The 19,637-nt window shown below is 41.7% G+C and overlaps 1 protein-coding gene and 1 pseudogene across 3 annotated transcripts in view; both read right to left on the reverse strand.

Moving 5' to 3' along the window:
* Positions 1-1,922: 1,922 nt before the first annotated feature.
* The window catches only part of Ecd (ecdysoneless cell cycle regulator), a 31,016-nt gene continuing 13,301 nt past the window's right edge, over positions 1,923-19,637 (reverse strand). For all 3 annotated transcript variants that reach the window (XM_028758608.1, XM_028758607.1, XM_028758606.1), the window contains 7 exons: positions 18,471-18,599; positions 15,334-15,419; positions 12,379-12,485; positions 12,097-12,283; positions 10,510-10,577; positions 5,651-5,856; positions 1,923-2,575 (listed from right to left, as the gene is read on the reverse strand). In XM_028758608.1, coding sequence (XP_028614441.1) covers positions 2,348-2,575; positions 5,651-5,856; positions 10,510-10,577; positions 12,097-12,283; positions 12,379-12,485; positions 15,334-15,419; positions 18,471-18,599 — 1,011 coding nt within the window. In that variant the 3' untranslated portion in view covers positions 1,923-2,347. The remainder of the gene's footprint in view (positions 2,576-5,650; positions 5,857-10,509; positions 10,578-12,096; positions 12,284-12,378; positions 12,486-15,333; positions 15,420-18,470; positions 18,600-19,637) is intronic.
* Positions 7,509-9,385, reverse strand: LOC114613333 (annotated as a pseudogene).

A 19,637-nucleotide genomic window follows, 5' to 3' on the forward strand; every position in this document is an offset into this window, starting at 1 on the left:
TGAACATGCACACGCACACAACAACAGATGATAGAAATGCTCGGGATAGAGTGGCTAACTGCTGGGGCCATGATGCAGATTAGCAAAACCAGGCAAAACCTGCTCACAAATGTACTCGTCACCAGGCCGAGTCTGGTTCAAGATCAGTCATCTTTGGTAATGGGAATAGAAAAGTGGCCCACTCCCTAGCAGGGTGGTGGTGGTGATATACCTTTAATCCCAGCACTTGGGAGGCAGAAGCAAGTGGATCTCTGTGAGTTCAAGGCCAGCCTGGTATACAGAGCTAGTTTGAGAATAGCCAGGGCTACACAGAGTAACCCTATCTAAATCAATTTTTTTTTTTTTTTTTTTTTTTTTTTTTTTGGTTTTTCAAGACAGGGTTTCTCTATGTAGCCCTGGCTGTCCTGGAGCTCACTCTGTAGACCAGGCTGGCCTCGAACTCAGAAATCCGCCTGCTTCTGCCTCCCAAGTGCTGGGATTAAAGGAGTGCGCCACCACTGCCCAGCATCAATCTATCTTAAAACTAGTCCACTCATGCCATAGTTTGATCTGTTTCCCCTTTCCTCAACTTTTAGTCCTCAATGAAGATATAATTAACTTACATCAATACATTGAGGAAAAGGCCTTTTCTCACAAACAAACAAGGACAGAATCCTAATGTGGGAACTAAATTTCAATACAAAACATAAGGATATCTTCACTTTTTTGTTGTTTGTATTTATTTTTAGCATTTTAAGTTAATTAAAATGCTAAAATGTTGCCTAGCAAAAAGAAACATTTTATCTATGCTTCTGTATGTGTGTATGTGTGCATGCAGGCCAACCAGCCTTCCTGTGTGGAGGCCAGATGTCATTCTCAGGAGCCATTCACATGGTTTTCTGAGAAAGGATCTCACTGGTCTAGAGCTTGCTGGTTCGGCTAGGCTAGCATGCCAGCAAGCTATGGAGATACCCAGTGTTAGGATTACAAGCATTTGCCACCATGCCTGGCTTTTTCAGGTGGATTGGTTTTTTTTTTTTTTTTTTTAATGTGCACTGGTGTTTTGCCTGCATGTTATGTCTATGAAGGTGCCAGATCCCTCCAAATTAGAGCTACAAATAGTTGTGAGCTGCCACTGTGGTCACTGAAGATTGAACCTAGGGCCTCTGGAAGAACAGCCAGTGCTCTTAACCGCTAAGTCATCTCTCCAGCCCCTTTAGGTGGATTCTGGGGAACTGAAAGGTGTGGCAAGCATTTTATTGACAAGGTTCTCCACCAAGCCTGATGCTTTTCTTTGTAATTAATTTATTTATATTTTATGTGTATGTGTTTTGTTGTATGTACACTACATGCATGTAGTACCAACAGAGGCCAGAATAGGGCATCAGAACCTTTTCCAGGTGGGTGTGAGCCACCTTGTGGGTGCTGGGAATGGAACTCTGTCTTCTGTAAGAACAGAAAGCATTCTAAACCACTGAGCCATTTCTCTAGCCCCCAGCATGTGGCTTTCACAGGACAATACACAGTAAATATATACAGCAAGAATAAAGTGTGACTGCCCACACCTGTAATTCTAGGACTTAGGGGGTAAAAACGGAAGTATCAAGGACTTATCAATACGATGAACATGAACAGGAAGCAAAAGTATAAATTTCAAATGAAATAAATCAGCTTGCTTCAATGTGTCCCAACAACAGAAAATGTGAGGCCACCCTGGCCACAAGAGACTCTCAATAAACCAAAAAAAAAAAAAAAAAAAAAAAAAGTAAATGTGAACCAAGAGAGGGCAATGAAGACAAACAAAGAAATGCCACATCTTCCTGCCCACAGAACTATGACTTCAATGTATATACATGAGACAGGAGGCAGGGCGGTCTGAGTGGAGAGGGGACAGAAGCCAAGCGAGGTACTCAGGTGTGAGATGCCTCAGTCAGACCCAGTCGGTATGCTAATGTCTTTAATTGGTTAATTAAAGAATAATAAGTTCTTTACCCTGAATTAGGAGCACATGTGGAGAATGCCACAGACTGAACACGTTAAGTTTTAGGACTTTTTATCTCATTAAAAAGTGAATGAAATGGGATTTTGCCAACTTAGAATTCTGACCCGTGGAGGAACATACCTGAGAGAAACGGAATATTCAGAATTACGCCAACAGCACAGCGTTTTACTAAACTACAAGGGAGACCATGTCTTGGGAAAATTTAAAGCAAACCAAACAAGCTGCAGGTCACAGGACCTGGGAGAGGATGGCACTGGGACCCTGAAGCCTGCAGGGAAGACGCTCTTATGAAGAGTCGATTAGAATGAACACACTTGGGCTCTTGTTTATTCAGTGAGAAGAGCAGCTGGTGTGCAGGCTAATCCTTCACTGGCTGACTTGGGGGTTGTGATCAGCGTTGTCAGGCAGTCGCACACCCATGCTGTGTAACAGATTGGAAGCAGGTCCTGCCAGGCCAGCTTGGGAGCTGTAGGATTCCAGTATATTTGAAACCAGGTTCAGGTCTACATCCACTGCTTCAACAGTGCAATCTCCTGCACCAGAATCTTCCTCATCTGAATTGTCATTTGCAGTCTGGGATGGAGGATCCTTATTCTAGAGAAAGAGAAGGAAGGAGAGAGAACAACATGAGAAAGTGATAACCCTTTTAGGTTACATGTTGGTTATAGTAAAATGCATTAACTTAGTAATAATATATATTTGAATTCCAAATTAAAAATGAAATTTCCAATCCTTGGTGACACAAAGTCAAATGAGCTCTAACAATGTAATTTAATAAATGTATGAACACCTGGCTCCATCAGGCGTGGTGACACAGCCTGTAATCCCAGTACTGGGAGGTGGAAGCCAGAGGCCAGTCACCCTCATCTGCACAAGGAGCTCCAGGTCAATGTGAAACAAGATCCTGTCTTAAAACAAAAAAGAAACTTAGCTCGAAAGATTGTGACACATTTCTGTTGCAAAAGAATTTCTACAAATCAAATATATCTGTTTCTACTTTGAAATAATCCCCAAGAGACAACTATCCTTAAAGAGGTACATTCATAGCCTGCATTAATATTAATAATTAATAAAAGACAAAAATCTGAATCTTCCAAATGAAAAAAACTGGATTCCCTTTTTGTTCCCTGACCTCAGTGTTGAAAGTGGCGTCTAGCTGCCAATCAATCACCAGCCTGTTACTTGGGCCTCTAACTTCGCAGGCTGGGAAAGATCTGAAGACCTGCAACCTGACCTAGAGACTTTCTATCTTTGTCATTCAAACTGTGGTTCACGGACCAACAGTCTGCCTCTCTCAAGACTTCCCAAAACAGAAAATTTCAGCTTTTTGTCCATGTTGCTTAATAAAAGCCTATATTGTATCAAGATCCTTAGGCAATATTTATTCACAATTAAGCCTAATTTTTATTAGGTTGAAAGCAATTATAGTTTTAAATGTGGTTTTGGTGATTAAGCAAAGAGAGTTTATATTAACCATGAGCTCATGGACTGTCATTTCACACTAATTCTGTGACATGAGGACTGCTGGTTAGTTGGATAATGCACAGTAGACGGCTGAGCTCTATTTCAAACTCTGATCCATGACACTCCAATGTGTGTGCTATTCCCATAATGCCTCTTGCTGGTGCACAGTTTTGGCAGAAACACTGAGGTAAATATGTAAATGGTAGTTCTAAATTTGGCTCTTAACGGGGGGACATGAAACAATTAAAGTTGAAGTTATTTGGATATTTAAGTCCCTCTTAGCTGTCTTTAATTCTTTTTTTTTTTTCTTTATTTTTTGGTTTGTTGAAGATAGGGTCTCTCCATGCTGTCCTAGAAACTTGCTCTATAGACCAAGATGGCCTCAAACTCACAGAGATCTGCCTGCCTCCGTCTTCTGAGTACTGGGATTAAAGGTGTGCACCACTATGCTTGGCCTCTTTAAAATATTTTAAAAGTTTATTTATTCCCCCGGCCCCCATGTGTGTGTGTGTGAGTGTGTGTGTGTAGTTGCTATGTACAGGAGTATTCAGAAGTCAGAGATCAATTTGGGGGAGTTGGTCCTCTCCTTCTGCCATGTAGATTCCAGGGATTGAACCCAGGTTGTCAGGCCTCAAAACAAAACCCCTTATCTACTGAGATATTACTCCAGCCCCTCTTAAGACATACACACAACCGCATACACCACACACACACACACACACGCATGCACGCACACACACACACTCTACAGACAATCAAATGAAGATTCATCTGTAGCGGCAGGAGTGGTAATAATCGCATGCTAACTTTAGTACATAATGACTCTTGAATCCACATAGAGAATATAATATAGGGGCTGGAGGATGGCTCAACACTAAGAGCGTCTGTGTGCCACCATGAAGAGCAGAGTTCCAGCTGCAGCACCCAAGAAACAAGCCAGGTGTCCTGCAAACACCTGCTACTCTGCTCTAAGGGAGTCAATGGCTTTTCTCACTTCAGCACATGCACAGTGATATGCACTTTCAAACACATGTGCATATACACTATACACAGAGACACACAATACATCTTAAGAAATTGGAGAAGGCGCAGTGGTTGGGAGCACTGTTTGATCATCTAGAGGGCCCAGGATTGATTCCCAGCACCCACTTGGCAGCTTACAACTGATGTAATTCCAGTTCCATATGTAACTTCAGTCCTAGAAAATCCAATGCCCTCTCTTCTGGCCTCCCTGGGCACCAAGCATACATATGGTGCACAGACATACATGCACACAAAACATCCACATATATACTTCTAAAAAAATGAAATATTCTGGCTTTTTTTTTTTTTTTGGTAAGATGTATTTATTTTATGTGTGTGAATGTCTTGCTTGCATGGATCTATGTGCACCAAGGGTGTGCCTGGTGCCTTCAGAGATAGGAAAAGAGTGTCAGGTCCCCGGAACTGGAATTGTAAGCTACCCTGCTGAATCCAGGTCCTCTGCAGGAGCAGCAAGTGCTCTAAATGGCTGAGCCATCTCTCCAGTCTCCTCTCCCTTCTAAGAACATAATTATAACCAGGCCCATGTCTGTAGTCCCACAGTCTCAGGAGGCTGAGCTAGGAGGATCACTTGAGCCCAAGAGTTTAAAACCACTTTGAGCAACTCACTATAGTGAAGGAAAGGGCAGGACAGAGAAGGGGAAGGGAGAGGAAGAAGCAGTCATTACATTTGTATTTAGAAAACCAAGATTATAATCTGCTTTTTCCTTTCAGTGGTGAGGACTCAACCGAAGGCTTTGTGCATGTCAGACACCTGCTGCACCACTGAGCTACGCTCTCGGCACCTGCCCTTCTTTCATAGACTCAGTATGTGGCTCCACAGGCCTCGCACTCTTGGGCTCAATCGATCCTCCCTTCTCAGCCTCGTCAGCAGCTGTGAATCACAGACACGTGCCATTGCACCTGGCCTCTATAATCTTCCATTACATCAATGTTAAGCGAAAACCAGCCGTTTCTCTTAAGCAGGAGTATAGCTTAGTGATGAACTACATGTTTAGCATGTACTCCAGGTCCTGGGACCAATTCTTAGCATTAATCAGTCAGTTAATAAAATTAGCACTCATTTATTTCAAATCTCACAAATCAAAAAGAAAGGAAAACTCAGATGAAATATGACTTACTGTCCTACACATACTTAGAGAAGGAGAGGTTAAAACCACTTACCAATTGCTTCCGGGTACTGAAGCTTTTGCCCATGCTGGTATGCGCCAGTTCCTGGTCCATCTGGGCCATGTAGGACTTGAGGCTGCCAAGAGCTCCTTTCAGAGATTCAGACTCCTGAGCTTCAAAGCCCAAGTCATCATCGCTGTCTAAACATCCGAAGTCATCTTCATCCAGGTCATCAGAGTCTGGCTCCTGAGGCTCTGTCCCTATATTGATGGACACACAGAAAGAACCACTTGGTGCCGGGCGGTGGTGGCGCATGCCTTTAATCCCAGCACTCGGGAGGCAGAGGCAGGCGGATTTCTGAGTTCGAGGCCAGCCTGGTCTACAGAGTGAGTTCCAGGACAGCCCGGGCTATACAGAGAAACCCTGTCTCGAAAAACCAAAAAAAAAAAAAAAAAAAAAAAAAAAAGAACCACTTGGTGAAATTTTTTGAGCAGGGTTATACTTCTCAAAAAGATTGGAATGTTCCACTAGGACCAAATGACTTAATCCAAATACTTTGTAAATCCTTTCCCAAGCTGGACAGTGGTGACACATGCCTTTGATCCCAGCACTTGGGAGACAGAAGCAGGTGGATCTCTGAGTTCCAGGACAGCCAGGGCTACAAAGAGAAACCCTGTCTCAAGAAGAAGAAAAAAATCTTTTCCAGAACGGTGACTCAGGGACATTTATAGAATGGAGAACAGGCTGAGCCAAGAGACTCAACCTTAGTTTTTCGATGAGAATTTGATTACTTAAAAGCTTTTTTCTTGCCAGGCAGTGGTGCTGCACGCCTTTAATCCCAGCACTTGGTAGGCAGAGGCAGGTGGATTTCTGAGTTCGAGGCCAGTCTGGTCTACAGAGTGAGTTCCAGGACAGCCAAGGCTACACAGAGAAACCCTGTCTCGAAAAACCAAAAAAAAAAAAAAAAAAGCGCTTTTTTCTTCAGGGCCATTGAGACAGTTCCCAAGGACAGGCGCTTGCAGTGTGACCTGGTGACCCAAAGGTGTAAGGAGAAAATACTCCACAAAGTTGTCCTCTGCTCTTTATAACCATGTTGTTTCACAAACACTCCCCCACACATAATACATACACACACTGATAATAATAATAATAGCAACAACAACAACAATAATAATAATAAAATTTTAATTTAAACACTAGGCTGGGAGTATAGCTCAGAGGTGAGAACTTGAGTAGCAGGTATGAGGCCCTGGGCTTGCTCCCCAAAACATAAAAAATACAAATAAAAATCTGGGAGCTGGAGAGATGGCTCCGAGGTTAATAGTACTTGTTGTCTTGCAGAGAACTTGCATTTGGTTCTTAGCACCCACATGGTGATCCACAACTGTCTAGAACTCCAATTCTAGGGTATCCAGCACCCATTCTTAGCCATCTTGGGGACCAGGCACACAAATTGTGTACATAAATAGACACAGACAAGATACTTATACATAAAACAACTCTTTAAAAAAATACAAATACACATTAAAAAATTAGTAAATTACATAAACATATGTTGATATCAACATTTAACCAGCCAGAGACACTAGGTTGATGTCCAGATGTCAGATGGAACAGCTACAGCTCCGTGTATAGGCATATGCAAATAAGATTTATTTTCATTTGTATATGTACATGCATATGCTCATGTGTGCAGGAACCTACATGGGCCAGAAGAGAGCACCAGATTCCCTAGAGCTAGATTTATAGGAGGTTGTGCACGGCCTGACTTGACGTCTCAGAACCAAACTCCAGTCCCTTGACAGACCTGTAAGCCAGCCCATGGTTTTCTTTCTTTCTTTCTTTCTTTCTTTCTTTCTTTCTTTCTTTCTTTCTTTCTTTCTTTCTTTCTTTTTTTTATTGGTAGACCAGGCTTTAATGGATTTGAACACAAGGCATAAATTTCCAGGTGCATATAACTGACAAGTGCTTTTTGCTTCTTTCATTTCATAATTCTTTTGGACAGAGATTAGAGAATATACCTTTTACTGTTTAAGAACTTGTTAGGCCTTTTGCCAGTCATTAGAATTTTAACTGGTTGTTGCTCCCTGGATCCTGGTAGAGATGCCAGGTTCCTGGGATTATACAATGGTGTTAATTTCTGCATCTATTATACAAACCCTCTTTGATGGATTCTCTAAAACAGTATTTTCTTCTTTGTCAGCACAGTCCCTCTTGGCTTTCTTTTCTTCCTTATGGAGTAAATGTGGGTTTTCAATTCGTCCTCTGCGTACAAAATGCTGGATCCGGGATTCCAGTCCTTGGAATTTAGGGCGATCCATGAGGGGCTTATATGCATGCGTTTTCACTCCTTCTACAAAGGCACTAGTGTGCTTTATGACAGAGGGTTGAATGTTTCTCCATTCTGTTGCTTCCTCCATCTTTGTTCCTGCTGCACATGTTACTATAACAGAGTCTAGTCCTTGTAGCATACTGTATAGCATATGAGTTGGTTTTTTTTTTTTTTTGGTTTTTCGAGACAGGGTTTCTCTGTATAGCCCTGGCTGTCCTGGAACTCACTCTGTAGACCAGGCTGGCCTCGAACTCAGAAACCCACCTGCCTCTGCCTCCCAAGTGCTGGGATTAAAGGCGTGTGCCACCACTGCCCAGCCTAGCATATGAGTTTTAACAGCATGATTAGCCCATAGCTGTTGTAGGTGGGTAACATTGAATTCCTGAACTTTGTGATCATAAATCCACTTGGCATTTTCAAATTTACAGTCATACAAGACTAGAGGAAATTCAACAGCCATGCTATATTAAGGCTTCTGGGGATTTTTCTGTATGTTCAGCAATTCATCAATAATCTCAGGCTTCTCCATTCCTTGGCCAATCAGGAAGAGGATAGCCATCATACACCGAACTTGATACAAGAATGCCTGGCCAGTCACTTCAAATTGACATAACTGGAATGGTTCTTGCCTTCTCTCCTCACCTGGGCTCTGGGCCACTAGTTGTACTTGTGCAGACAGAATAGTCCTCTGAAAATTAATCACTCCATTGGCTACATCCATTTTACACAAGTTTCTGAAATCATGAGTGCCAACATATTTCTGAGCTGCATAATTCATGGTTGCAATATCTAAATCAGCACGAGGGAAAAAACAGCGGTAAGTCCGCTCAAGACAGCAAAACCTAGCACTGAAGCTAGGTTCTACAGGGGCCCAGGCCAATACTCGGATGTCTGCAGGGAGCACCCGGTTGAGAATGTGAGTATAACAGATCTCTTTAGCAACATCATCAGCTTCATCTTTTAAACTAGAATCTTCTGAATCCCTGTTCCTTGGAAACTGAGAACGTAGGTCCAGAGAAATCACCTGTCCAAAGGCACTGACTCCTTTGTCTGTTCGACCACACCGGTGATAGTTGGATGTCTGTCTGCTTTCTACTAGTCAGGTCTTAGTTAAAGCCTCAAACAGTTTCTCTTCAATGGTATTGCTTGTGTTTTCCTGACTGGCAAATCCCTGGTATCCCCAGCCTAGATAGGCTATTTTTAGAGCTACATGTCTATGGCCATGAGCACTGAAATCAAAAGCACGCTTAGCTTTTCCAGAGCCTAAAGAATTTTCTCTGAGGCTTGAGTCTTTGATATTGTTGGCCTGTTCTTTCTTAAGTCTTCCACCTCCTGTTCCAGTTCCTTTACTCTATTGAGGAGCTTCTCAATCTGGTTTCTGTCTGTGTTTTCAGCCATGACATCCCCAGGAAGCAATCCTGCAGGTCCACCCTTCCGGTCTTCAGTGCGAGGCCATGCCCATGGTTTTTTTTTCTTAACTTAGATGTACTCATATTGAACTATGGTCTGCTTTTCTACATACTATGCCTTGTAGGCCTTCTTCCTGCAGAATACACAGGTGACTTCATACTTTATTACAGCTGTGCAAATTCATAATTCAGTGATTTATTTACCCAGTTCTCTCTTGGTGGTCATTAGAATTTTGGTACTATAAAAAAGCACTGCAGTGACCATCAGTGACCACTTCTTTCACAGAGAGAATCCCTGAAGTGAAATTGCTAAGTGAAAAATGAGGGGCTTCCTAGGGTCTCAAACTGTCCAGTAAAAAGACATCTTATACTTCTTGCAGAGTTTGATGATATTCGTTTCTCCAGCCCTTATAAATAACTGATTGTTGGTTTTTTCAATAAGGTAAGAAAAAAAATCATGCTTTTATTTTGTTTGCTTTCTAGGAAGAGTTGACAACTTTCAAACATTTACTGTTACCCTCCAGTGTGCAGTCTATTCCCTGCGTTTTTGTTTTGTGTGTGTATACATGTGTATGCACACATGTGTGCCAGTGTTTCTGCATGTGCACACACATGCATGGAGAGGACAAAGCTGATATCAGGTGTCTCCTGTCAGTCTTCTCCTTGTATTCTGACTCAGAGCCTCTCACCAGCAAGCTCCAGGGATCAGCCTAGCTATATCTGTGCCTTCAGTCCTGGAACTAGGGGCCTATTCATCGGTGCTTGGCTTTTTACAAGCATGTCAGCACTCTGCACTCAGGCCCTCATACTCCCATGCAGCAAGCACATCACTACCTGAGCCACCTCCTCAGCCCTCTGTGCTGTTTGTTTTTCTTACTGAACATTAAGTATGAAAGACAAAACAAAGACATAATATGGAAGTCACACTAAAACCCTTCCAAAACAGAAAAAGCGTATGCTCTCAGTCAGTGAGCAGCTAGCAAGTCAAGCACTAATTAGGCTGCCTCTGTCAAGTGCTTCAACAGGGCAGTACTTTATGGTTTAAAACAACTTGAAACCATCAGGAGAAAGTAGTATCTCGGCTCATAAATGACCTTATATCCCAGACCTCCAGAAACAGTGATAGCCCTTCACAGTTTCAAAGTAAAGGTAAGCACCACACTGTAACTCACCTAAAATCTTATCAAAATAATTCAAAAAAGAATCTGCATCAAAAGTGATTGGAGCTTCCGAAGGGTCTCTGAAAGATAAAGGGAAAAGAGCATGACATTTCTTCTGATCACAATCTTTGAAGTATTTTTGAAGATGGTGCTATGCTTATAGAAAGTACCAGAAATATCCAAGAAAAGAATAGGGAAATTTTAGTTTAAATAAATAAGAAAAATTCCTTGTGCTTATTAACCTTGAGTGACAACAGAAATACACAAATCTGGTGGCAGAAAAGTAAAAATTATAATTTTTTTTTACATACATTAGAGCATATGCATTTGGTGGCCTATCTGTTCTCTACTGCCTACAAGATACACAGTAAGAGAAATAATTTATCTGAGATCATTTACTTAACACTTATTCTTATAGGACTCCAAGTTACGCCTTTAAGCCTAGCGTTTGGAAAGTATAGTCCAGGAAGGTCACGATTTCATGTGAGTTTAACACAAGAAAATAACAATAACAAAATTCAAAGCTTATCAAATTAATAAAATTGCACCATCCCTTCTTCTTTCTTTCTTTGAAAGTAATCTTTTTAAAAAAGATTTGTTTGTTTATTTATTTATTTATCTATTTATTTATATGAGTACACTGTAGCTGTCTTCACACACACCAGAAGAGGGCATCAGATCTCATTACAGATGGTTGTGAGCCACCATGTGGTTCCTGGGAATTGAACTCAGCACCTCTGGCAGAGCAGTCAGTGCTCTTAACCACTGAGCCATCTCTTCAGCCCCCTATTCTTTCTTTCTTAACAATAAATAATGAGCATAGACTTGTATCTTTTCTTACAGTTCAGGATACCCACACTAACCGAGGTTCACTGGGCTGAGGAAGGAGCTCACCAGGATGCACTTGTTAGTGTGCATAGCCTCTGGTCAATCCCATTACCACCAAAAAAGTAAAGAAGAGAGAGATTTGCTGTGTGGGTAACAATCTTTCTACTCTTTTCCCTAGTTAGTTGCCACAAACAAGCTCTGTGATGACTTCTGCCTCTGATAGGTTCCTTAAATCCCTCTCTTTGAGTTTCAAGACTCCAATCTGCTTGTATGGTAGGAGATTAGAAGCTTGAGTTTATTGGGAGCTGCATGCTAGAGAGTCTAAATTAGAGTCTAAAGAAGCTGGAAAAGGGAGCCCACAACTTTAAAAATACCAATACTCTGGAGGCAGAGGCAGGTGAATAGTTGTAATTTCAAGGCTAGCCTGGTCCATATAGTGAGTTCCAGGACAGCCAGGGCTATATAAAGAGACCTATCTAAAACAAAAAACAAACAAAAACAAAAAAAAACCCACAAAAACAAAACCAAACCCAAGTAACTAACATACAAAATAGAGTGAAGTTAAAGTGCCAGGGTTCTGGTGCTGCCTTTTAAATCCTTCGAGTTTTCTGCCTTACTTGAGGAATTACAAAGGCTACTTGAAATCTCTCTCACCTCGGATAAGAAATAAGGAATATCGAAACAAGACAGAAGAAAGTCAAAGTGGACATGATACTTTCCATAAACAACGACTTCGACCTCTGGAATAACTAAGTGCTCCAGTGCACTCACCTGGGCAGTTCTGCCCCCTTGTGGGTTGACACTTTGGAGATGAAGGCCTTCATGCTGTCTGAGACCTTCACCACATCATAGTTCTGCTGCTCCTCCTTATGGGGACTGGGCTGAGATTCTTTTCTGCCAGCAGCATCTTGCAGCAGCTGGTCCAGCTGGTCTGGTGAGAGGTCTAACCACTGGTCATCTGAGAAAGAAAGCAGGTATGCGTGTCACAGGAGAGGCCCTCCTGGAAAGGCCTCTCAGTTCTGACCGTCCCGATACGCTCCGGCCCTGGCTCACCATCCTCAGGAAGAAGGTCAGCTTCTTCTGTCTTGAGCTCGTCGACGTCAAATGGCAGTGTCTGTAACACGGTTAAGATCTCTTCACCTGGGCTCATAGCAAGTGAACTATAACAAATGAAAGACACCAGCATTTCTTATGATGGTGACATGACTCAATATCCACACCGATGGAACCATCTCAGCCATTTAGATGAAGCAAACTCATTAACAGCTGGGTACTTCGATAAATCACATGAGTAAATTATCCCTGCCCCATGTCATGCAAACATTACTGGACAAGAAAAGAAATCATAAATGGAAAAACACAGGTGGATGTAATAGTGCATGTTGTAACCATAGTGCTTGAGAGGCAGAGGCAGGAGGATCAGGACTTCCAATCCAGTCTCAAATATACAGCAGGTTTGAGGCCAGCCTGGGCTTAAAAAAAAAAGAAAGATACTGGAAATTAACTAACATAACAAACCCTAAAAAAATTTTTTTAATAAGAATGGCAAAATACTGTCATTTGAGAACAGCAATACTAAAGAGATATGGAAGAAGGCAATTAATTACTTTTACTGGGGTATGGACAAGTTTTTTGTTTGTTTGTTTGTTTGTTTGTTGTTTTTTTAAGAATAGACAGAGCCTGCAACATGGCTCAGTGATGACCTATGTTTGATACTTGGGACCCACAGTGGAAGGAGAAAACTGACTCCTGCAGGGTGTCCTTTAACCTCAACAAATATGCTGTGGCTGGCACACATGCACCCAGAACATTCACAATTCATGCTGTGGTTTTAAGTACATTATCAAGTATATGAGGTACTATTTATGTTACTTAGACTTAAGCATTCTGCAGTGGACACACACTTTAAAATACCACAGTGTAAATAAAACACAGGCGCCATTTTATCTGTCACTTAAAAATAAGTCTGAAAAAAATACACTGCAATTCATATTTTAGATGAATACTTCTAGCACTTGTAAATTTTCATTATTATAGTTGCCAATTAACTTTAAGAGATGTGAGAACAGCAAGATCAGAGAGATATTTTCCTGGCTCTAATGGCTGAACTGAAAGAGAAGAATCACTAGAGGCTGAGAACCAGGTTTACATATGGATACAGTTGAAGAAATTAGGACCTAGGCTGTGGCAGGACAGCAAGGGGTGTGCAGGACAGGGAGAATAATAACCAGAGCTACAGACTGGACCCACGGACAATGAGGATGAGAGTCCTAGTAAAAGATTATGAGATTAGCCCACAGGGTAGCATTTGCCTTGGGAGGTAGAGGTAGGAGATCAAGAGTTCACGGTTAACCTCAGCTACACAGTAAATTCAAAGTAAGCTCTGGCTATACAAGACCCTGTCTCAAAACAGAGACAAAAAAGTCATGAACCCCATTATTAAAAGGCTCTAAAAACTGGAGAGATTGCTCAGAGGTTAAGAACACTTAACTCTTGCAGAGCTTCCAGATTTGTTTCCCTGCACTCATGTGACAGCTCACAATCATTAGTAACTCCAGTCCCAGGGATCTAATGCTCTCTACTGTTCTCTGAAGGCATCAGGAACAAACATGGAACACAAACATGTAGGTGGGTAAAAACTCATAGACATGAAATGAAATAAATTTAAATAAATGAAAGAAGATGTTTAAGCACTGGGATTCAAGTACAGATTTGGAGGAAGAGTTTGGTTCATAACAGTTTAAAGGGCCAGGTATGGTAGCTCATGTCCTTAATTCCAGAACTTGGGAGGAGGAGGCAAAAGAAACAAGAATATGAGGCCAGCCTAGGCTACACAGTGAAACTCTGACTCAAATATCAAAAGGCCAAACCAAAGCAAATCAGAATGAAACTGCTGAAAATGATTAGCTGAGAAATGGGAGTCTCCCTTGAAACTTTCAAACTCTGGTTGTTTTGTTTCTTGAGTCAAGGTTTCTCTTTAAGAGCCAGGTTGGCCTAGAAACTATATAGCTAGCCTCAAACTCATAGAGACCCTACTCCATTAGCTTCCTGAGTGCTAGGATTACACCAGTGAACCATCACACCTAGCTTAAAATATTAGATGTTTAAAGCAGCTTGTATATTTTCCTCAGTAGCAAAAACAGTTGTGTGCCCTATGGTACTCCATTTCCTCAAATATAAAGAACTGTAGAGATGACTCAGAGGTTAAGAGTACTGGTTGCTTTTCCAAAGGAACTGGGTTCAAGTACCAGCACCATCATGGCAGCTTTCAACTGTCTATAACCCAGCTCCAGGGGATCTGACACCCTCTTTTGGCTTCCTTAGGGAGCCAGGCATGCATGGTACACAGATATACATACAGGCAGATTTCATTTATATATGTAATTTTAAAAAGGAACTGTACTCAGGCAATGATAGCACACACCTTTAGTTCCAGCAGGAGACAGAGGCAAGTAGATCTCTGAGTTCGAGGCCACCCTGGTCTACAGAGCAGGTTCCAGGACAGCTAGGGCTACACAGAGAAACCTTGTCTTGAAAAACAAAAAAACAACAAGAAAAAAGTACTCAGAAAAATAAATAAGTAAAATTAGTACAGGAATAAAAATCTATAACCTCTAGAAGGAAATAAATCAAAATAATAGTGGTCAACTTTGGGATAAATACTTTCCTTCTCACATCCTTCTCTATCTGTACTAGAGTATCTATGCTTTTGTAACAACAACAAAGGTCTTACTTACGGCAGGCAAGATGCCTCTGGAAGCCTGGTGACGTGAGTCTGATCTCCAGAATCCACCGAGAACAATTTCTCAAAGTTTGAATCTTTGAAAGTTGTCCTCTTTTACATACACACGCACACACACACAACCACGGCATGCTTGTGTCTGCATTCATACACATCTTATACATACATACAACCATGATAAATAGGTTTTTAAAATATGTTATTTAGAAAGAACTACCCAGCCGCCAGCCTGTCTTACTCTGTGGTGGGTCCTGGCTATAACTCACCTTTCTGGCCGGTGTATGGAGAGCTGGAAATAGTTCTTTGCCATTTCGAGTCTCTCCTGGTACCGAGCAGAACCTTCCAGTAGTCCCTTGAAAACACAATACTGTACATTAGAACAGTACTTATATGTTACATCATTAAATGGCACACCTGCTAGTGATGTTGAAAAATGCAGCATGTGACACTCAGGAACTCAGAGGTCCCAGGCCTCACATGTTTTGTCATTAATTTATATGTGTGGACTCCAATTTCTTCCAAGCAAGTAAGGTGCTAGGCTGGATGCAGTCTTAGGTTTTGTTTTGTTTGAGACAAGGTCTCACTATGTAGCCCTGGTCGCCTGGAATCCACTATGTAGAACAGGTTAGCTACAGAGTCAGAGGTCTGAATGCATTTGGTGGGATTAAAGGCTATGCTCCAATACTTTACATTTTACCAATCAGAAACCTTTTCTAGTCTGGAGGATTTTCTACCAATTTATTTATTTACAATTGACTAATTAGTAACTAACTTCTAAAACAAGACATAGAAAGTTTGCCAAACAGAACCAAAAGTCACATAATTCCCACCATAGTCTTCCTCCTGCTGTCTACACCATTTTCACAGTAGCGTCACACCTACTACTTTACTCCTTAGAAACATACCACACTCTCCCACGCTGTTTCATACTGCCGCACAATCATTAGAATCATACTATTCCTACAGGCTTCCGACACTATGGATGTTTCTCATAAAAGATCATCCGAAATGAAGGTTCTGAGTGGAAGTTCCCAGAGTTTCTGGAACACATTCTCAAATGTTCTTTCTCTCTGTTTCTAGGGTTTAACCCCTGAGTCCTGCATAAATCATGTAAGTGCTCCACTCTGGGTGACATTCTCAGCTCAATTTTACTACTGTATTGAAAGTAGGGCTTATAAGTAGCTCAAACAGCTACTCAATCAGGCCTTGAGCTTAGAACTTCCAATTTAAACCTCTAGTTAACTGGGATTGAGTGTGTATGCTACCACAGCTGGATTGAATTTGGTTGTGTTTGAGCGTTTCACTAGATATGTTAATTATAAGTAGCGATGTGTTTCATGACATTTTCATACATACATCTAATACAGTTTGGTCATCCTCACTCTACCACACTCTCCAATCGCTGTTGTTTAAAGGTCTGTCGATGACGACAGCATCTGTGTACAGGAGCATTCACTTTAACTTACCTACACTACTGTGCTCGCACGCTTATATCTGCCACCTGTGAGTGTGGGCTTACTGTTGTTCACATTCGTTCTCTGAGATAAGGCTGGCCTGGAACTCAAGAGGATGCACATGACTTTGAACTCTGATTGCCCTGTCTCCACTTCCCACGTGCTAGGATTGGAGGCATGAGCCACCACACTCAGTTTTGAAGATAATTATTTTCTGAGAAATTTACTACTCGTCTTTTTGTGATTTTTCTTTCTTCCTCCTTTTTGCTTTACTTTGTTTGTTTGGGTTAGGATCTTGCTAAGTAGCTTTGGCTGCCTGGAACTTACAATGTAGACCAGGCTGGCCTTGAACTGGCATTGATTCCTATGTCTCTGTCTCCTGAGTGCTGGAATTAGAGGCATGTGTCACCACACCTGCCTTGTAATTTTTAATTGCTTGAGAATTTCATACATGCATATGACATGTTGTATCAAGTCCACCCTCTCACGCTCCTTCAGCTCCTCTCTGTCTTCTACCATTATTCCTTCCCAACTTCCTATCTGTTTGTGTTTAAACCCACTGAGTCTAATTCATGCTAGCATGTGATGGGTGTAGGGCCATGTGTTGATTGTGAGTAGCCTCTCAGGGGCAGAACCTTCAAGAAAGCCAGCTCTCCCTCTGCCAGCAGCCATCAACTGTCCTCAGTGAGGGTAGGACTTTGTGACCACTTCCCTCTTCCACGCTGGGGTTCTGTCTGGTTTGATCTTGTGCAGGTCTTGTGCATGCTGTCACAGCTGCTGTGGGTTCAAATGTGCGCCTGCCTGCTTTGTCTGAACACATTGTTTTGCTGTACTCTCCTGTCTCCGGTTCTTACAGTCTTTTGAGATGATCCCTGAGCCTTGAGCTATGTGTGAAGTAGATGCCCCACTTAGAGATGAGCACCCCACAGTCTCTCGTTCTCTCTGTAGACCATTTGTGGTTTGTAGTTTTTTAATATCACTATCTTTGCTAATGTTCTTGAATAGTAGCTTCATGTTGCTTTTTCAATTTTTACAAGTTGTTCATCAGATAGAAGTCATAAATTTTATCACTTGACAAATATAAAATTAGAATTCTCTAATATTAGGCTGGTGAGATAGTTCAGCAGGTAAAGCACCTGCTGCCAAACCTGATGACCTGAGTTCAACCCTGAGAACCCATACGGAAAACTGACTCTCACAAGCTGTCCTCTGGCCTCCACATGCTGTAGCATATACACAGCCCCTCAACTAAATAAAACAATTCAATTTTAAAGATTTTAAAAAATAAAACTGGGTGTGGTAGCCTCTCAGCATTTGGGAGGCAGAAGCAGGAGGATCTTTTTGAGTTTGAAGCCAAACTGGTCTATATGATAAGCTCCCAGACAGCCAGGATTACAGAAGAGACCTTGTCTCAAATAATTAAAAATAATTTAAAAATAGTTTAAAAATTTAAAAATAATCCTCTAGTATCATAAATATTCAATAAATACTATCTCATTGCTTGCTTCCCGTGCCTGAATATCATTGAAGTGCCCTTCTATTTGAGCTTCTATAATTATATTTTACTTTTAAACAAGACATGATGTGATTTTCTGTGAGTTGTAGTTTTTAAAATTAAACACTACAGAGGCTGGGGAGATGGCAGTGGATAAAGGCCTTTCTGTGCAAGCATAAAGACTTGTGTTTGAATCTCCAGAACCTACATCAAACAAACAAACAAACAAACAAACAAACAATATAGGAGTGATAGTACACACCTGGAAGCCCAGAGCTGGAAGGGAGAGCTGGAAAATTCTGGACGCTCCCTGGGCAGCCAGTGCAGCCATTTGGTAAGTTCAATGAGAAGACATCTTCCACCCACGTCTGGCCTCCATACATGAGAACACACACACACACACACACACACACACACACGCTCACTCATGAGAAGAAATAAGCACAAGTCTCACCTTAAAGTAATCATTCCTTTTCAGACTTTCAAGGAAGCTGGCCCAGAGCGGTGAAACAGTCACAAGGGATTTCTTGGAGTCAGAAAAATGTGGGCTACATTTGGAGCACAAAATCTCAAATCCATGAGCCTAGATGAGACAGACAGAATTTTTATTATGTTACTTTGTTTTCTTTTTTTTTCCCTCTACCATCCTAAATTAAGTTCTTCTCATTCAGCCCCAATCTAGAACTAGGTGACCAGACACAAGAGCATGAGAATGCTTAGAACATGTTTTGGTTTTGTGGTTGTTTTCAGACAGGGTCTCACTATGTAGCCTTGGGTGGCCTGGAGCTCGGAGATTTACCTGCCTCTGCCTCCCAAATACTAGGATCAAGGTGTGTACCACTTAGAACACTTTTTAAATTTTATGAAAAGTAAAATTTCTGATCTGGAAAGCTGGCTCAGCGCTTGCCACGAAGCCTGACAACCTGTGTTCAATCCCTGGAACCCACATGGTAGAAGAGGAAAACCAGCTCCTCTGACCCTCAGGTGCACCACAGCAGGCTCCCCAACCCTGCCATGCACACAAAATAAATATTTATTTTTATTTATTGAAATATATATTGAAATAAAATGTGAAAATAAGTAACTTGAGCATATTCTCAGACACAGAAGAGAATTTCATTTAAGATCATTTAGAGAATAACATGGCACAACAACTGAGACGTCTCTAATGCCCACCCTCTGACCTCTGACCTCAGAAGTAAGCTGAGAGCCAGGCAGACTCCATGACATCGCTCTATTCCACCCCTTTTGTGACCCAAGAGGACTGCACACTGTTCTGAGTGTAGCTGCGCATTGTGGAGAGAATTTCCCATCAGCACACATCAATCTGCCCACTTCACTTCACAGACAGGCCATAATTCACCTGCTCTCCCACTGCAGACGTGGTGTTTGTGAGCTCAGTACTACAAGCAATGCTCCTGAGCTCACGCCTGTGTGTTTTCGCACCTGAAAATACCTTTCTAGAAGTGAGAACGATAAGGAAAAAGGGCAGTGCAGGCACTTTCAGTGTGGATGGATATTGGCACACTGTTCCTCATGGGGACCCAATCAGCTCTTCCTTCCTTCTCTCTTTCTCTCTCTTTCTTTTTCTCTTTCTTTGTTTTCTTTCCTTCCTTCCTCC

Source organism: Grammomys surdaster, unplaced genomic scaffold (genome assembly GCF_004785775.1).
Source record: "Grammomys surdaster isolate TR1022 unplaced genomic scaffold, NIH_TR_1.0 126198, whole genome shotgun sequence".
Classification (NCBI taxonomy): Eukaryota; Metazoa; Chordata; class Mammalia; order Rodentia; family Muridae; genus Grammomys; species Grammomys surdaster.